Genomic DNA, 17,427 nt, shown 5'->3' with positions numbered 1-17,427 from the left:
TCTTTCATAGCAGAAATAAACTTATTGATTGAATAAATCTAAGTCTGACATCTAACCTACTGGGTTAAACAGTGGAAGAGGCTGTAGCTGTTCAGGTTTTTGAATACCTACCAGGTCATTTCAGGTGGAACCTAAGCGTTCACCACCCATTGCATGTGCCCGTTTTCTCCGGATACCCCAGCTTCCTCCATGGTCATGAGGAATATCCCCGTGTAGTGTGTGCATCTCTGCCTTTCCAGTATGTTTCTGCATTTCCCCGTGATGAACCAGCAACCTGTTCAGGGACGTTCACCGTCTCTTGCCTTTTCAAAGCTGGAGATGGACTCAATCTGCAAGGACCAGGCAGGTAAAATACACATGCATGGATGCAGCACATTCTCTTTCTTTCAAAGGCAAGACTTGGGATGAAAACACCGAATCTATAACCCATCCGTTCAGCTCCTTCCTTTGCTCTGCAACCCTGAGGTCCGTCGCCAGGCGCTGAGTGAAGCATTTTTCTGCTGTTTTCGTGCAATCAGCGTCTTTTTCAGCGTTTTCACTCCGGCCTCTAAGAGTTTGCATGGAGTCTAGACATACAAAAAAAACACACACATAGGTGCACCGACCCAAACTCTTGCAGTGTGCACCATTACACAGCAAAAATGATTACAGCAAAGGTTGTTAGGGTTGCACAATTAAAAAATCAGATTCTTACCTCCTTTGTCGCGGGTTTGCAGAACACAGCTTTTTTTCCTGTCTCTAATTGACAAGCCAATCGTCACCAGCAGTGTGATTTAGTCATGACATTTTAGAATATCCTGATCAGAGCGAGATCAGGCCTACCTGCTGTCCTCCGACTGAGTAACAAAGACGTTTTTCACTCTTTTCTCCATCTGCACTTTTGGACAAGAGTCCCCGTCCAGAACCGGGAGAGGAGACGTCGTCATGTCTTCTGTAGTTGTGTCTTCCTGCAGCTCTGGTGAAACACCATTAAGATCCCTTCCTGGGTTTGTGGAACACAATCATAGCTGACCATGAAAACATATCCTGGTATTTTCCTGGTTACACGTGTCATGTTATCTTGCCTTGACGAAATATCACAGAATTCCTTGCGATCATGACTGATGTGGTTCAGTGGAACAGCAGGTATTTTCCATTTGTGTGTTTCCTGATAAATGCCACTAGACAAGTCATTCCTGTACTGATTAAAACCAAAGTAGGGTCCTAAATTAGGCAAACTCCACACAAATTGCTTTATGCAAACTTTGCAAACTTCCTCAATAATGCGGCAATAAACTGGACTCCCTAAGATTATCTTTGTGCATTAACCCACAAGATTAATGCACAAAGATTAGATCAAGATTATCTTTTTCCACTCCAGGGATTTCCAGTTTAAGTATTTTCTGTCTTGTGCTCTGAACGCAGATTTGTACAAAGTATTGATTTCTTTTGCTGTCACAAAGTAAGTTAAGCACCGGTTTAATTAAGATTTATTTATTTTTTTGTCACTTAACTGTGGATTAGTTTTTTTTTACTGTGAAAAACATTTAATTGTTTTCTTGCTTGTTGATCTTGTTGTACAACATGAAACCATGATCATGCATTCCAGCTATGACCCCTAACGCTAGATGTTGCCCTCGTCATGGACAACCTGAAGTCTTTTATCCCCTCTGCCTCCTCCATCGTTGATGGATTTTGATGAAACGTGGTGGCAAAACATGCATGACAAAAGCTCGAGGCCGCCTCCTGTTTACTACAAGGAAGCATTTTTAATAAACACTTCCTCAGAAGTGATTGTGAAACCAATATCAGCTGTCATTCTTGGCTTCCTGCAGCACGTTTTCACACTCCGCCGGCAGCTTCGCAAAGAGCAACTTCTCTAAAGCAGCGTGATGAAGAAGCCTGTGTCGTGGTGAGTCTTTAAAATATGGATTTAATTCATTAATTCTGGTTATCTAACTGTGCTCGCGCTGCTGCTCTTACTGTCTCTACATGTGACTGTGTATTTTTGCTGGTTTAAAAGTATGATGAAAATTCTGCATTTGTTACAGTAAAAAGGAAAAAAAAAAGCACCTCTCTTAGCCGTGTTTGTTATGATTAACCCCGAGCTACGCGTCACTGTGGTTCTGCACCCATAAACTCTGCAAAGGAGAATCAACTGGAACTGAACCCAGCTGCTCGTGCCCTTAAAAGGCATCCCACTTCAAAACGCTGAGCTGCTGCTGCTCTCTGATTTCTCCCAGCACACCGTTCATCTTCTTTAAATGAGGAGATGAAGTGTGTGCTGAACCCTTCTCTAAATCTGCGCTCTTTATCACGCCAGGCATCTTTCTAGACCCCTAGATTTGTAAGTATTTTTTATTTTTTTTGCTGATCCCCAGGTTCTAACTTGTCTTTTTCAGATTTAATTCCCACGGACGATTCTGGTTATTTGTGTATGCTGGTCCTTCAGACGCTTCCAGCGATGACTACAGTTAGCAGAACCAGGTTTCTTTACAACAGACTGAACAGGGATTTCAAGCGCCGACTGTCTGCCTGCTCCCAGAGCTTCTTCATTTCACCAAACGTCCTCAGGTAAGGAAAAGAGATTGGTTATAAGCTTAATCTGGCTGTTGCAAACTGTTATGCATTACGTTGCTTCCCCATGGACATCTATCCATCCATCAAACCTCTCTCTGAGGTTGGCCAGAAAACCTTCAAATGAAGACGCCCGAGGGGCCATTCTGATCAGAGGCCAGAACCACCTCATCTGGAGCAGCGGCTCTACCTTGAGCTCCCCCAAAAGATGGAGCTCCTTGGACTTTCCCTAAGGCAGAGACCGGCTGCCCTCCAGAGGAAGTGCATTTCAGCCGATTGTATCCAGGATCTCGTTCTTTTGGTCCTGATCTATACTTCATGATCATAGTTTTGGGTCAGAACATGGAGGGACCGGTAAATCGAGAGCTTTGCTTTTTGGCTCAGCTCTTTGTTCACCACAGGAGACCGGAGCAGCGCCCGCATTACAGCAGAAGGAGCCCCAGTCCCTCTGTCCAGCTCTTGTTGCATCCCACCGCCACTCAAGAACAGGATAACGAGACACTAGGAGATGCTCTTTAAACTTGTTTTTAAAAAATGCATGAAGTGTGTAAATCAGACATGAATCAACATGATTAAGACTTGTTTGGACAGCAGTTTATCACAATAGTTTATTGGTCTGTTCTCTTTGAACTCGGAAGTTAGACTTTCTGAGTTCCCAGTCAGAAATACGACGACAGCGTCACCTGAAGTCATAAATGTGAAGGAAGAGTGTTTGAGCTCGCCGAACGGCCCAGAGCTTTATATCAAATCTGGCAGCTCTGCATTTAAAACGTAGGGAAAGTTTTAACTATTTTATGAACATTGCGACTTTAACAACAACTTGCAACAAAACAGTTGACAAATCCCACTTGTGTTTGAGTTACCTCTGAAGTTTGTGCCTCAGAGATGGTAATAACATCAGACATGAGTTTGTCGGAAAAAAAATGTTGTCAGGGCGCCTACTATAAGCTACACAAGCTGATTACAATTTATTTCTTTAGATTTTACATGTTAAAACATAAAAGAACATGTTTGAGAACAAATACTTTAAAGCACTACTTGTTCCACTGTTTAATGCAATATAAACCCTCAGTTACCTTCACACAAAAGGTAAGTGAATTTATGCTTAGTTGCTCTTGTTTTATTAATAATTTCTCCACAATGTTACGTTTTAGGTTTTTCCTGGAAATCCTATTTATTTCCCTTTAACTGATGCCACATTTGTGAAGAAAAAGCATATGTAGGTTGAGCAGCATTGTTAAAAATATGGGTCGCACACATCAAATACTTGTCAGATCCTCTCTTTCAATGCCAGTGTAGTAGTGTCTAGCCCATCTCTCCCCTCCTAGGGACTAAACTCAATCCTCCAAGATGATAAAACTCAGAGTTAACCTCCAGGTTTTATGAGCGGAGAGGATGGGACCACCGGCCTGCAGTCCCTACCTCAACCCAGCTGAACCTGTGGGACCACCTGTGGTGCCAGAGTGATCAACACAACCACAGTGGCTGACCTGGAGAGGATGCTGGTTGAAGAATAGGATGCAACCCCACAGCAGTGTGTGACCAAGCTTGTGACGAGCATAAGGAGGAAAGCCTGAATGTTGTGGATGTGCAGGGTGCTGCCATGCACTACTTCACCCCCTGCTGGCTTAATGAATGAACTGTTAAATTCTCCATATCTCTTCAAACTTCAATCAAGCTCTATAGCAGAATAAGGTTGCTTGGTATTGGCAGAGAGCACGGAGCCCAGGAGAGCTCACTTTAAGTGATATTTTTTTTCAGGTTGTGATAATTTGTGAGCATGTTTCCTTTAATTGAGCCCTCGAATTAATAAAACGTGCACACAATTTATTCGAGCACACGTTTTAATTATTCGTGGGTGCGTTTTGGTAGATCGAGATCTCAAATATACTATAACGTGCTCATGTTTACATGTGTCAAGACAATATTGAGTGCACGTTTTACATATTGTGGCCACGTTTAAGTAAATCGTGCACACAATGTTCTATAACCATGTTCACTAAATTGTGCACACGATTTAGTAAAACAAGCGTACGATTTAGTAAAATGAGTGCTAAATATAGTTAAACGAGAGCACAATGTAGTAAAACGAGCGCACATTCTCTCAACAGGCAAAACATTTTGCGATGACTACTCTAGGGCTCCGTAAGAGAGGATTTGAACGTTTTTTTTTGTTTTTTTTTTAAATGTGGCCACCCACAAATACATTTTCCTTAAAATGTAGAAATATTTAAAAGGGAAATAAACAGACTTTCCAACAATATGAAATTTGTTGCCAAATACACATTCCTTACTTTTTTTTAACTGAGTTTACCGCTCACCTTCATTGCATTCTGCATGACCGGCAGCCATGTTGGAGGCTAAATTTCACATTTCCTGGAAGCTCCGGCTTTCCCAGAGAGTATTACCACTTCAGCAGACGTTCCTGCTGCACTCCCCAATGAGAACTCGGAAATACTGATTCCAGAGTATGAGGACAACTTCACTCCCAGCTCCAAGCTCCAACACCAGAGACAGTTTTACAGGATTGTAATTTGTCTGTTAAGTCTTGCCTCTTTGACGTTTTTTTTTTTCAATCTTGATGAGTAAGCAGATCTCTAACCTTGAACATAAAGCCCCAGAGTGTAAGATTGTTACAAATGAATTACAAACAACCTCGCCATTAAGCGCGTAACAATTACTCCAGAAGCCGCGGAATCTCATAAATGGAACAATCAGTGTATTTTGTACCGATCTACTAATAGACTTGATATCCCTTCACCTCTCCCCGTACACACACTAGAGGGAGAAGGAGACGAACAACCGAGCCGTCTCTGCCGGGAGGACAGAGTAGTAGCTGGACCACACTGCCCTGTTTCTAACACAAAGCCAAAAATAAACTTCACTGTTATACTGAATTAACTGACATGCCCAGCATAAAGCCTGCAACCTCCGCATCAGTTTAGAGTCCCCGCTCCTTCATGAATTATCTCCACTTGGTTATAATAGCTGCGCCAATATAGACTCTAGTTTTTTCCCATTTATTACTTCTTTTTCTTTTCTTGGTTACTTTCTCTTTCCTCTCGCTGGACAAAGAGTAAGGATGGTCCTTCATTTCAACAGAAAACGGTAAATAGAATGATCTACGGTCGTCTTTGCTTGTTTTCTACTCCTCCACTACCGACAACACGTCCTCATATAGGAGACAGATAGAGGAAAACGCGTGTGGCTGACAAGTTTGTCCCCTTCTTAGCTACTAAAATCAGAAATAGCGACACAGCATGGCACCTCCCAGTGGGTGCATCCACACCCATGTATTTATAAACTAATAATTCTAAGTGATGAGAAAGCATTTATTTTTGAGGCGATGTTATTAGACTTTGCCAGAATATGTATTTATAAAAGCAAATACTTGATTTTTTGCTAATTAAAAGCCAAATTAGTCACAGACTGTCCCTTTACACACATATACTAAAAAACTGGGGCTTTTCCTCTGACTGCAGGTGGCTTTAATTTGAATAGCAGCAAATTCTGTGGCTTCCTGCAGAAGCAACGCTGTAAAGCTACGTGTGCCCCAGACCATCACCACCCCTGTTCACTTCCAGCCCCCTTTATGTCCTAATCTGCAAAATAAAGTGCAGACAACACGCTCCATAAGGACCCTGTAGGCACATACCCACAAATCTAAACTATGAATTTTACTGTCCGGCGACTTCCTGGTGACGTCAGAGGTTTGCATTTTATCTGTCTCGGAGTCAACCCCTCCCTCTGCTGGTTTAACTGCCGCTCATTGAACTTGAGTGGCTCACTGAGATAAATAATAGTATTTTTTTATTTTTGCATTTTGTTTGAAACCTGACGAGCTAAACAAATGAGGTCTGCGCAGAGATCCTGTTTCAGGCGTGTTGGGCGCACCTCTCTCTGCTGGTGATCCATAGAAATAGTTCACTTCTTTACGCTCATTTACATCAAGACAACAAAATATTGCGACGTTTTTTTCTTCTTCTCAGATGAAGCTTTGATCTTAACCTTTTTTTTTAACAAAGCTTGTTTATGACGGTTGATTGTTATAAATAATTACACCCATCATCGGTATTTTATGACCATTTTTCGAGGTTTTTGTAATTCTGGCGCATGCTTCTTGACGACAATAATTACTTTGGCTCTCGTGAATCACTGAATGCGTTAAGTCTATTTATTTTATAGCAGTTTTAATGGTTTGTTCTGGAAAGCAGTCGGCCATACAAAGGCGACAGGGCAGCAGCGCAGACTCCGTTATCTCCAGAGCCGTCGGCCTTATCTCTCTGGATGACCGAGTCTTTGACATATATGGCTGCGACCGTCCAGCCATCGCCTGACGCTTCCTTCCCAAAATAATCCGACAGCAGCTGCGCCCTGCGCGGCGTGGCGCGGCGCGTCGCTCCTCCGCCGCCGCCGCCGCTTGTCCGTCGCCGCGCCGCCGCCGCCAACGAATCCGCCGCCACAATGACCAAATTCAGCTATTCCGACTACTTATCCCAGTTCCGTAACGCGGGACGCAAACGCGGAGACGACGTGTCTCGACTGCAGGGAGATAACAGCGGAGGAGGATCGCCAGAGCCGCCGGAGTGAGTCTTTTGTTTCAGGGCGCCTGGTGCGTTCGTGTGTGCGTGTTTGCGGGCGCACGAGTGTTGTGTGCGCGCCACTTCATGAAAAGGTGCACAGTTATGTTGATGATTACTGCCTTTCAGCTTAGCTTTGCAGAATGAGTGAAATTTGGGTAAAGGGGCTGAATGAGGATCCCTTAATCTCCACCTGTGATCAAACTTCCCCGCTGTTTTTTCCTGCCTTCCAGGGATGCTCACCCTGTGGTTTCTGCCATCAGGAGTGGAGATGTGGAAGCCCTCAATGATCTGGCAGCGTCCTCCTCCCACAGCCTGCTGAAGGAGAACAAAGATGGATGGCTACCTTTGCACCATGCTGCCTATTTTGGGCAGACTGACTGCCTGAAGACCCTGTTGAAGGGTAAAAGCATTCTGCCTTTCAGCTCTTTCCCTTCACTCTTAATTCTTAAAACTGCCTTTGTTACATCCAGGGGTTATTGTTGAGGAGTAGAGAAAGAGCAAAGTAAAACCCCTCTGCAGCTTTGGAAAAGGGAAACTACTAAGAGGGAAACTTTGAAAACAAAGAGGTAGAAGCTTTGTGTGCAAATAACCTGACAAATGTCCTAGTCAACTCATTTTAACGGCTCTGTATTCAACATATGAGCCGTTTCAGGAGTTAAGATCTAGGCTTCTAGGCAGGGGCGGTTCTAGATAGGGGCCCACAGGGGCCAGCGTCCCTGTAGAAATGGTCCTGGCCCCTGTTATGGCCCCTGTACCAAAGACACGACATTAGACACACGTCTAACGATTATATGCACTGGTGAAGAAACCATAACTGATTGGTCAGTTTGACCAATTTTATTTTTTACCTATACAGTTTTACTCTAACAAGGATTTAAAAATCAAGGTGTTTCACGTTTAGCTTCAGCCGTTTTGAGCTGGGTTCACAGTTTTCATCTGCTAGATCGGGGGTCTGAAACCTGCAGTTCCATCTCTCTTAATATTATCAAACAATAAAATATCGCCCTGTTTTATTGTTTCATTCTTTTTTTTCTGTGCCCCTTTGAAAAAAACATTATTATTTTTATGTATAATTTTAGCAAACAAAGATTAAACAAATTCTAAATTGAAATTCCTGATTCTAGGGTCATGGTCCTGCACTATAAAAAGGTGGACTGCCCCCTCATGGGTCGGTCTCTGCCCCAAGCGAACGAGTTTTAGGATCTTGGTGTCTATTCATGAGTTAACGGAAGGATTGGGGCTTTTTCTGCAGTAATGTGGGGGCTAATCCGGTCTGTTGTGGTGAAGAAAGAGCTGAGCCAAAGAGCAAAGCTCCTGATTTACCAGCCTGTCTGTGTTCTGACCTTCATTTATGGTCATGAAGTATGGATCGGGACCAAAAGAACGAGATCCTGGATACAAGCGGCTGAAATTTTGATATTGACATTTTAAAATCTATATAAACGCAAGAGTGATTCCAAAGGAAGAGCAATGGAATAAAGTAACATTTTACATTTAGCTCACTGGAGGAGCTATCGCCATGTTGGTGAGCCCTGCCTTAGACGTTAGCAAGGAAGTTACAGGTCAGTTATGAGGTGGCTTAGCAAAGTGGTCACATGAAAGCAATGTTTCAGTGATATAAGGTTTTGTTGCACTGTTGGAACCTTTTCTAGATGCTTAAGGATCTGTGTTGTCCCCCCCCGCTGCAGCCCATCCAGGTTCAGTGGACAAACGGACCCTGCAGGAGCAGACGGCGCTGCTGCTGGCCGTGTCATGTGAACAGTTGCCCTGCGTGCTGTCCCTTCTGGAGTCAGGCGCTGACCCCGACATCTGCAGCAGCAACAAAGAAACTCCTTTGTACAAAGGTACAGCTGTGAAATCAGAGATGTGTGAGGAGGCCCATGACACACGCGGGTGTGTGTGTGTGTGTGTGTGTGAAATGACGAGTTCTCTGTCTCCACAGCGTGTGAGCTGGAAAATGTGGACATGGTAAAGCTTGTTCTGCTGCACGGCGCCACCGTGAACCAGCGGTGCGCTCAGGGCTGGACGGCGCTCCACGAGGCCGTTTCCAGGGAGAACACGGAGATCTGCGAGATACTGATCCGAGCCGGGGCCACGGTCAACCCAGCCAACACCTACAGCATCACGCCGCTTATCGTGGCGGCTCAGCGAGGACTGATGAGGGCGCTGTGTTACCTCGTCGGTAAAGGTAGCTGCCCTCAGAAAACACTCTACGGAAGAGGATTAGGGCCATTAAAATATATATATATATATATAAAAAAGGGAAAAAAGGCATTAAAAATCTATTCAATTCTGACTTTATCCTCAGAATTCTGACTTTTTTCTCAGAATTCTGACTTTAGAATTCTGAGAAAAAAGTCAGAATTCTGTGAAAAAGTAGAAATTCTGAGATTATAGTCAGAATTCAGAGAAAAAGTAAAAATTGTGAGATTATAGTCAGAATTCTGAGAAAAAGTAAAAATTCTTAGATTATAGTCAGAATTCTGAGATTAATGTCAGAACTGACATTAATCTCTCCAGGGCCTGTACGCCTCCAGGACTCTGAGGCGTGCAGGGAAGATTGTAGCTGATCCCTCGCACCCCAGTCACAGACTATTTCAGTCACTTCCCTCCGGCAGGAGGCTGCGGTCCATCAGGACCACAACCTCACGCCACAAGAACAGTTTTTTCCCATCTGCTACCAGCCTTATGAACAAGGCCAAGAGCCGCCCGTGAATCTGGACACTGTCTCTCTCCCCCGTTCAGGACTTACAAGCTTCTGCGTTACATTGAGGCACAGTTTGCTGAGTGTATACAGCTTCCGTGTATATATCCTTTGCTTCTTATTTTGCTGTATTCTTATTTTTTGTCTGCACAATCAATACCAAGTCAAATTCCTTGTAAGTGCAAACCTATTTGGCGATTAAACTTGATTCTGATTCTGATTCTGAATAGACTTTTTACATGCCTTTTTCTATTATTATTATTTTTTTTTGAATGGCCCTAATCCTCCTACCTGACTCCACCAGATAGATTTGCTCCGCATATCCATCTGGAAACCTTCCGTTGAAGTAATTTTGGGAAGGGGCGAAAATACTGGTTAGCTGATTGGCCTATGTTGGTGATAGACGGGCCAAATAAACCAATCAGATTCGTCGTCACTCTGTTACGAGCGACGATGAAAACACAACCACAAGCCAAGCTACTCTTGCTGCTGCAGGTAAAGGCTCGTTAGCTCAGCAAAGAAATACTCTGTAATTCCGATAAAACTTGCTCGATAGCCACGCTAACGCTAGTTTCATCGGCTGAAGCCGCCATGTTCTTTAGACTGAACTGTCGCGCTTCTCGTTGCGTCACACCTCAACCCGCCTCAAAGCCAACGCTGATTGGACGTTCGTTTGGTGAACTGCTCCAAATTTTCTTTAACGGAGAGTATCCAGACTGATCTGCGAGTGAAACCTTGAAAGCTCGCGAGATCAGGATGGTCTCACGAGGCTACTAATCCTCTTCCGTAACATTCACAGTTTGATGCTTTGGTTTTGATTTTTATGTCCTCTAAAGGGGCGCTGCTTTTTTTTTTTTTTTTTTTTTTTTTCAGGCGCAGATGTGAACATGCAGACATGTGATGGCCTCACAGCTCTGCATGAAGCCAGCAAGAATGGACACAAGGAGGTTGTCGCTCTACTCCTGTCTAAGAATGCAGACGCCAACAAACCTGACGACTCCGGGCTGCTGCCTCTACACGTCGCTGCCCAGTGTGGTCACCATGAGTGAGTCTGCGTACCTAATTTTAATACTCAGATACTAACCAGGGGGTTTATTCGGTAACAGCATATTGTGATCTTACTTTGTAGCAAAGGCTGTTTTAATGTCAAACAACAACATCCATTCCTTAGGGGAGGGATATAGAGCGCCCCCCCCCCCACCCCCCCTGTGAATGACAGCGACAGGTTTGTTTCAAATCTGCAAAGTGAATGTGCAGCGCAACACATGACGTAACCAAGTGGAAAGTTTCTGAAGTTATTTCTGACGAGATCCACATCTAATGTTACATGCTTGTTCCTTTTCATTGTCACATCATTTTTCTTCTGAGCCTTTTTTTCCTTCTTCAACTTTTTTCTTTTTCGCTTTCTTTTCATTTTCTTTATTCGTTCTTTTTGCTACTTTCCCCCCATTTTTTAAGGTTAGTAGTTTTTTTTTTAGATTTCTCTCATTATATTTTCCTTTTGTGTCTCTTTCTCTAGTTTTTCTTTCTTTTATGCTATTTTTTTAAAACAAAGAAAAAAATACTGTAATAAAATCCATGTAGTTCATTTACTTGAATTCACACACTGACTAATACAGGGAGCATGTGATGCTGTTGAATTAATTGCAATGCAAAACCAGTTTTTGGTGAAACAAAGAACTTCCAACATTAGCCAAAGAGTCGTTGCTCGGTTAGAACATAAACAGAACATCTTTATCTGACCCTCAAGCGGCACTGAGGTCTTGTTTAGAATTTAGTCCTGCTCCTGTTTTTTAATCTGTGCAGATAAACAAAATGTGTTCAAACTGCGCTTATCGATGCCAAGTCACTGTGTACAGTTTTAGGAAATGATAGAGACTTATAATTGTTTGACCATTAAATCTAACGATACGTAAGTTTCTTAATCACAATTATGTGTCAAAAAGGTTATCGGGCTAATCTATAACATTTTATTCACTCTAAAATCTATGAATAACTCATCTGAAGTAGGAAAATTATTCATTTATTCACTTAATCTACACATTGTCACATCAACTGTAAGTTAGTTATATTGGAACCAAACACTTGTAGAAGGAATAATTAGCTATTAGTAATATCAATTATATATATATATATATATATATATATATATATATATATATATATATATATATATATATATATATATATATATATATATATATATATATATATATATAATGTACCCCGCGTCTTGCCCATTGAAATACTGGAGATAGGCACCAGCACCCCTCGCGACCCCATGAGGGATAAAGCGAGTGAGAAAATGGATGGATGGATATATATATATGTATGATAATAACTACCGTAAAGTAGTAATATCTGGAGCGATATTAGCTGACTAAAGATTTTTTTCTTCAGCAAAACTTCTCTTGCTTTATGAAACGTAAACATGAGGCTTTTAAAGGCAGGTTTGTGTAGGAAAAGGAGAAGTTAGCTGCTTTGCCAGCTTTGTTACATCAACCCTGAACCACCTTTGCTCCTCCACAATAAAAGCCATAAGCCTAACTCTGATCTAGGGGTTCTCCTCCATCTGAGAATTAATTTTGGGAGCAGTTTTAGGTGCAGTTCCTTCACACGGATCCCTGACGCTGTTGACGAGGAATATCTGGACGCAGCTGTCATTCAGCCGGGAAGGTCTCCCTCCTCACTTGGACTCCTGAAATGAGTTGTAAACATCTCGTTGGATAGACTGACTTGTCTCATGGTCTTTCCTGGGACTTTAAAGATTAAAGCACCAAAAAGCACAATAAGCAATATATTAAGTACAGCTAGATAAAACAGTTGTGCTTTCATATTATACCCAAGTGCATCAGACTTGATGAAACTGGTTCTGGACCTTATTTAGTCAGACTGCAACCCAGCTCATGGCCCAAACCTCGCTGCGTTGGATTGATAGAAAAAAATATACAAATTTTTCAAACCTTTTTTCTTATGCTTCATATAAAATAGCTATCTATATAAGATTTACAGTTAGAGGCAGTCTACACAGCGTCTAGAAAAGAGACAAAAATGCATTCAGATTAGCACTTTAAAGGTTAAAACCCGATCCTGAATTAATTATCGCTCATTTCAAAAGCTTACTAAGTGCTAAACCAGCAAAATAAGATTAAATTCAAGAAATATTGTAACATTTATACACAGCATAAATAAACAGTTTATTAAAACAGCTTTAGATTGATAAATATCACATTTTCTGACTGTTTTACACTCACAATCTCTGGAAAAAAACTATATTTTGGGCTCAATGTAAGATTGCTTTATTGGGATGTTGTGTAACAACTCTGTCCAGGTCAATTTCATACTGTTCATTATATCCTCACATGCTGTCATTTGTAATCCATGCCTGTATTACGTCCAGCAACGCGACAGTAGGAAAAATCTCCATATCCGTGCGTGGCTGCCTCTCCTCACTGTCTCCTCTGCTTTCAGGATCGTCTCCCTGCTCGTCCCCGTTACGAGCCGAGCCAAGCTCCGGCACAGCTGGATCAGCCCCCTGCACCTGGCGGCGCAGCACGACAGGCACGCCGCGGCGGCTGTGCTGCTGAGAACGGGCGCAGACGTGAACGCCACTCTGGCACACGGTCACTCCGTCCAGTACGCCGACCGACGCGCCACCGCGCTCTACTTCGCCGTCGCCCACGGCAGCAGGAGGACGGCGGAGGTGTTGGTGAACGCCGGTGCGAGCCTGAGCCTGGATCCGGTCAGCCCTCTGCTGATGGCTGCGCGTCAGGGCTGCGTCAGCACCGTGTCCCTGCTTCTGGAGCGAGGGGCCGATACGGACGCACCGTTGCCGTCATTTGCCACGACATTCCCGGTCGTTGTTGCACTTTGTAAGAGTAATCTACCTCTGCTGAGGTGCCTTTTGAACCACGGCTGTGATGCCTTCTCCTGTTTCACCTGTACCTACGGTGCTGCCCCCCACCCTCCATCAAGGGAATCCAGCTTAGGAACTGTTGGCAGCCACAGATATGATTGTACACGTCCTTTAAACTGTGATGAAAGGGCAGAGAGGGCAACACAGGTGCGCAAAAACAAACAATCCCAGCTCCTTTCACACTGACTGGTGATTCAACTTCCTGTTTGACTCATAAAGATTGTTTTTTTTAATGGTTTTCAGTTCTGTGAGTGGATCTCTACCCCAGCTATGAGTAAATGGGCCGGACCCATCGTGGACATGCTGCTGGAGCACGTCGGTCACGTTCAGCCGTGCAGCAAGCTCACTGAGCTCCTGGACAGCAGAGAAGAATGGCACCACATCAAGAGGAAGTCGTGTAGGTGTCAGATAAAACTCGTTACACACACAAAGGAAACGCTTGGCTTTCAGTTCCTCAAAGGAAAAATGTTCTGCATTTTTTTTTCTTTCAGCAATGCTTCTTATCTTTTTTTTTTTTTTTTTTGTCCTGTCTTCCAGTGTCACCACGTCCCCTGCAGCACCTTTGCAGATTAAGGATTTGGACTCAGATGGGGAGAGACAGGAGGAGATCTGTTGCCAGCTTGCCTCTGCCAATCAGACTGAAAACATATCTGAGTCCTGATGACCTAAATAGATAAACCTCAGATTTTAGTCTTTGTATGCACGACTATATTTATCTTCCTGTTTCTTTTTTTAGTCATGTTTCATATCTTAAACCTATAATGGCTCTCTGGTGTATAAATGTCTATTTATACTTTAAACGATGTGACAACAAGGCTCTTTATTCTGTCATTTAGGTTGTGTTTTTAAGAAGCCCTCAGAGATGGGTAAAGTGCCAAAAGAGATTCTTGGGGGAATTTGAGTATTTTATTTAAAAATAAGTCATTTTTGAAAACATTACCTGACAGACAGCTCTCTGTTGTTCAAAGCGAACCAAAAAAACAAAAACAAAAAAACACATCTTTCCCTCTCTTTGGACACCGAGACTGAAAATGAACTGACATAAAAGCTGAGGCTGATTAGTTTATTGGAAAAGTGCAATTTATTCCTTTAAGCTTAAACATCAAGATTAGACGCAGCATTCTAGTAAGTGCTTATGGAAGTGTCCGGTTTCCAAAAATCCAAGAGAAAAAAAAAACATGAACAGGAAGAAGAAAAGTCAGAGCTTCAGCTTCTGGTGTGGTGGACAGATTAAATGAATCCAAACACGCTGAAGATCGGTGACTGAGCTGTAGGTTTGGTCGGTATTGGTTTGACCACAACGTGCGTGTGAAGTTTCTGTCCATAAGGATGCTCCGGCCTCTCCGGCTCTGGCCCTGCTGCCTTGCTCCACAGGCTCACGGGAGGATGGGGCACAACGATTTGACTGTGGAGGACCTGGTTTCCGTGGAATTGGAAGGGCCAGCAGCCGCAGAAGCTCACGGAGTGGTGGGAAGTCAGATCCAGTTTCAGGACCTCTTTATCCACAGAGCTGCGCCGGCTGGATGAGGAGATCGCGGTCTTTAGAGCGTCATCCTGACTCCTTCTCCTCTTTTCATTCTCGGTTCCTTCAGATGTCCCAGAGCTGCTTCTTCTTAAATCCAAACAGGATTTGTCTCTCTTAGTTTTGGTTAGCCTGGGTTCCTCCCAAAACGAGGCCGGTAGTTGTCGTTTCCTCATCGGCACCTGCTCCGTGACGCCTCCGACGTTCTGAGCGTGTTGCGCGTCGGAGCCGGCCTCGTCTACCACCGCCGCGCTTTGGCGCTCGGCTCCTGCAGCTCTGGCGCACCTGTAGTCCGCAGATCTGAGCGTCTGGCATCTCGGGACTCTGGAGAACTTTTGTGAGAAGCGCTTGAGCTGTTTCTGCAGGTATTTCCGGTGATCCACGGAGCGCCTGCACGGAGCGGACTTATCCAGGGCCGCCTTGATGTCGCTTGATGCCAAATTCACAAAGTTGAGCAACGTTTTAACTTCGCTGTCTGCGCTCGACATTTTTTTTAACAGAAACTCGTTGGCTCACTTCGTCAGTCCATGTTAAAAAATATGAAGCATGATCCACCCTCACAATCTGGAAGATATAATATATTTTTTTAGACTCTGCGTAATTGCGCACCACCATAACCTCACAATTTAATGATAGATACTCATGCTCACCACTCTTGAGATTTCTTCAGAGACCGTCCTTGTAGAAAGCTTCCCTCCAGACTGCAGGGGCACTTCAACAAGTTGAATGAATATAAACTCCTTGTAGTTATGCTCCTTCCCTTGAACCAATCAGCGACCCCCAGGCCCCTCACAATACACTCCAATCAGTGTCCAAGCGCCCTGGTATCAAATTCTTCACCAGCGCAAATTGCTGCCATGGAGATCTGGGAAGCCCAGCCTGGGTAACGCAATATATGCCCTAAACTGCGCTTGGAGGTAACATTTCCAAAACTACCCTTTGTACAAAAAAATTAAAATAATTCCCTCAACCGTGTTGGAACTGTTTTAACTTCCTGTCGCACGGGTTAAAGTTGAGGTTTAATGCCTTCCTCGGGTGTCAGCTGCAGGATTTGGTGGGCGGGGGGGGATCTAAAGAGCGCATAACCATGGAAAGGGGCTTGGACGCTCAAGAATCTTGTCTTTCTGTTTGCCCCCTCAATCGAGCGACACAAAGGCTGAATTACTCATTCAAACCTGGCGGGACAAAGGGGAAGGAGCTGGATAGCACTCCTGCATTTGTAGTCAAACATTTAGAGACTTAAATCGAGTCGTCATGAAGGAGAAAGAGTCGGACAAAGCCCATAGAATTGCCATCAGCAAACATTTTCCTGTGTCATATTATGGGGTCTCCATGGCTCCCTCTGGCCAGAGGACAATGGCACAAGTTTGCACACTCGAATACTGTCACCCTGCCAACGGCAACAAGGGCCCAAAACAGGACAATCCCCAGAAAAGCATGGGCTCCACGGGGAAGGCTGCTACGGAGGGGTGAAATGGGACTTGTGAAATGCTAATTGAGCTTCATCCCTTTATTGAGCTGGGGAAGTATCGTTCTGCTGAAGCACAGCAGCTCTGAAATGAGAGGTGAGACTTAACAGGCCTGTGAAAAAAAACAAAAAAAAACGAGGCCACACGATTAAATATTTAGATCTCGAAGAACAAATCAATGTTTAATCTAGTTTCTGTCTGTCTGTGAATAAACAAAACAATTAACCTTGTCTCACTCACTAAATATCAGTGCAGATTTAGGTTCTGGTTAAGATTAGGACACTGAGTAGCTAGTCTTACACCCATCATAACTTCAGTGAGAAGCTTCATGTACAGATCTACCAAACTGTTTTTTTTTTTTCTCTTTTACGTGTCCAACTCATTTTAAGTTATCTGGGCTTTATCTCGGCCCAGGACTTTACACTTTTTTCACTCTCAGACAGTTTTTGGTGGACTTCCTGGTACTTTGTGGTTCATGTTTCAGGTTTCTCTCACACAGCCTCTGATCCACGGTAGATTTCGTGGTTGATATTCTGATGGTGAGCTAGCCAGCAGGTTCTGCTGCAGAAGAGCTTCCCCCAAACCATGACGCTCCCACCTTCATGCTTGACATTTGAAATTAGGCTCTTTTCAAGGAGTAATGTTTATGCCATGATGTGAAGGAGCCATAGTCCAGA

General features: G+C 43.6%; 2 protein-coding genes across 4 annotated transcripts; one reads left to right on the top strand and one right to left on the bottom strand.

The window, feature by feature from the left end:
- The first annotated feature begins 2,387 nt into the window (after positions 1–2,387).
- LOC105919429 (ankyrin repeat and SOCS box protein 2) lies at positions 2,388–14,575 on the top strand. 3 transcript variants are annotated; one of them, XM_021311841.2, is made up of 8 exons: positions 2,388–2,553; positions 7,400–7,539; positions 8,828–8,983; positions 9,082–9,327; positions 10,717–10,888; positions 13,315–13,906; positions 14,003–14,156; positions 14,297–14,575. In XM_021311841.2, the coding sequence occupies exons 1-8, from the start codon at positions 2,417–2,419 to the stop codon at positions 14,434–14,436; spliced, it is 1,737 nt and encodes a 578-aa protein (XP_021167516.2). In that variant the 5' UTR covers positions 2,388–2,416; the 3' UTR covers positions 14,437–14,575. The 3 variants fall into 3 exon arrangements, with proteins under 3 accessions (XP_021167516.2, XP_021167517.2, XP_012710194.2); XM_021311842.2 differs by lacking the exon at positions 2,388–2,553 and adding an exon at positions 6,405–7,142; XM_012854740.3 differs by lacking the exon at positions 2,388–2,553 and adding an exon at positions 6,410–7,142 and having other exon boundaries at positions 7,370–7,539.
- Positions 14,576–14,808: 233 nt separating this feature from the next.
- LOC105919424 (protein FAM181A) lies at positions 14,809–16,023 on the bottom strand. The gene is made up of 2 exons (XM_012854731.3): positions 15,932–16,023; positions 14,809–15,845 (listed from the first exon to the last, which is right to left on the bottom strand). Exon 2 carries the CDS (start codon positions 15,767–15,769, stop codon positions 14,990–14,992), a length of 780 nt encoding a protein of 259 aa, XP_012710185.2. The 5' UTR covers positions 15,770–15,845; positions 15,932–16,023; the 3' UTR covers positions 14,809–14,989.
- Positions 16,024–17,427: the final 1,404 nt, after the last annotated feature.

Source organism: Fundulus heteroclitus, chromosome 19 (assembly GCF_011125445.2).
Source record: "Fundulus heteroclitus isolate FHET01 chromosome 19, MU-UCD_Fhet_4.1, whole genome shotgun sequence".
In the NCBI taxonomy this organism is placed as follows: domain Eukaryota; kingdom Metazoa; phylum Chordata; class Actinopteri; order Cyprinodontiformes; family Fundulidae; genus Fundulus; species Fundulus heteroclitus.
The sequence above is the reverse complement of the archived record's forward strand: the minus strand, read 5'-3'. Positions and strand labels throughout refer to the sequence as shown.

Excerpts from the sequence above, each read along its gene's own strand:
- LOC105919429 (XM_012854740.3), top strand. The coding sequence starts at position 7,021 with ATGACCAAATTCAGCTATTCCGACTACTTATCCCAGTTCCGTAACGCG. Across the intron at positions 8,984-9,081 it reads AGAAACTCCTTTGTACAAAG|CGTGTGAGCTGGAAAATGTG; the intron begins GTACAGCTGTGA and ends CTGTCTCCACAG. Across the intron at positions 9,328-10,716 it reads GTGTTACCTCGTCGGTAAAG|GCGCAGATGTGAACATGCAG; the intron begins GTAGCTGCCCTC and ends TTTTTTTTTCAG.
- LOC105919424 (XM_012854731.3), bottom strand. The coding sequence starts at position 15,769 with ATGTCGAGCGCAGACAGCGAAGTTAAAACGTTGCTCAACTTTGTGAAT.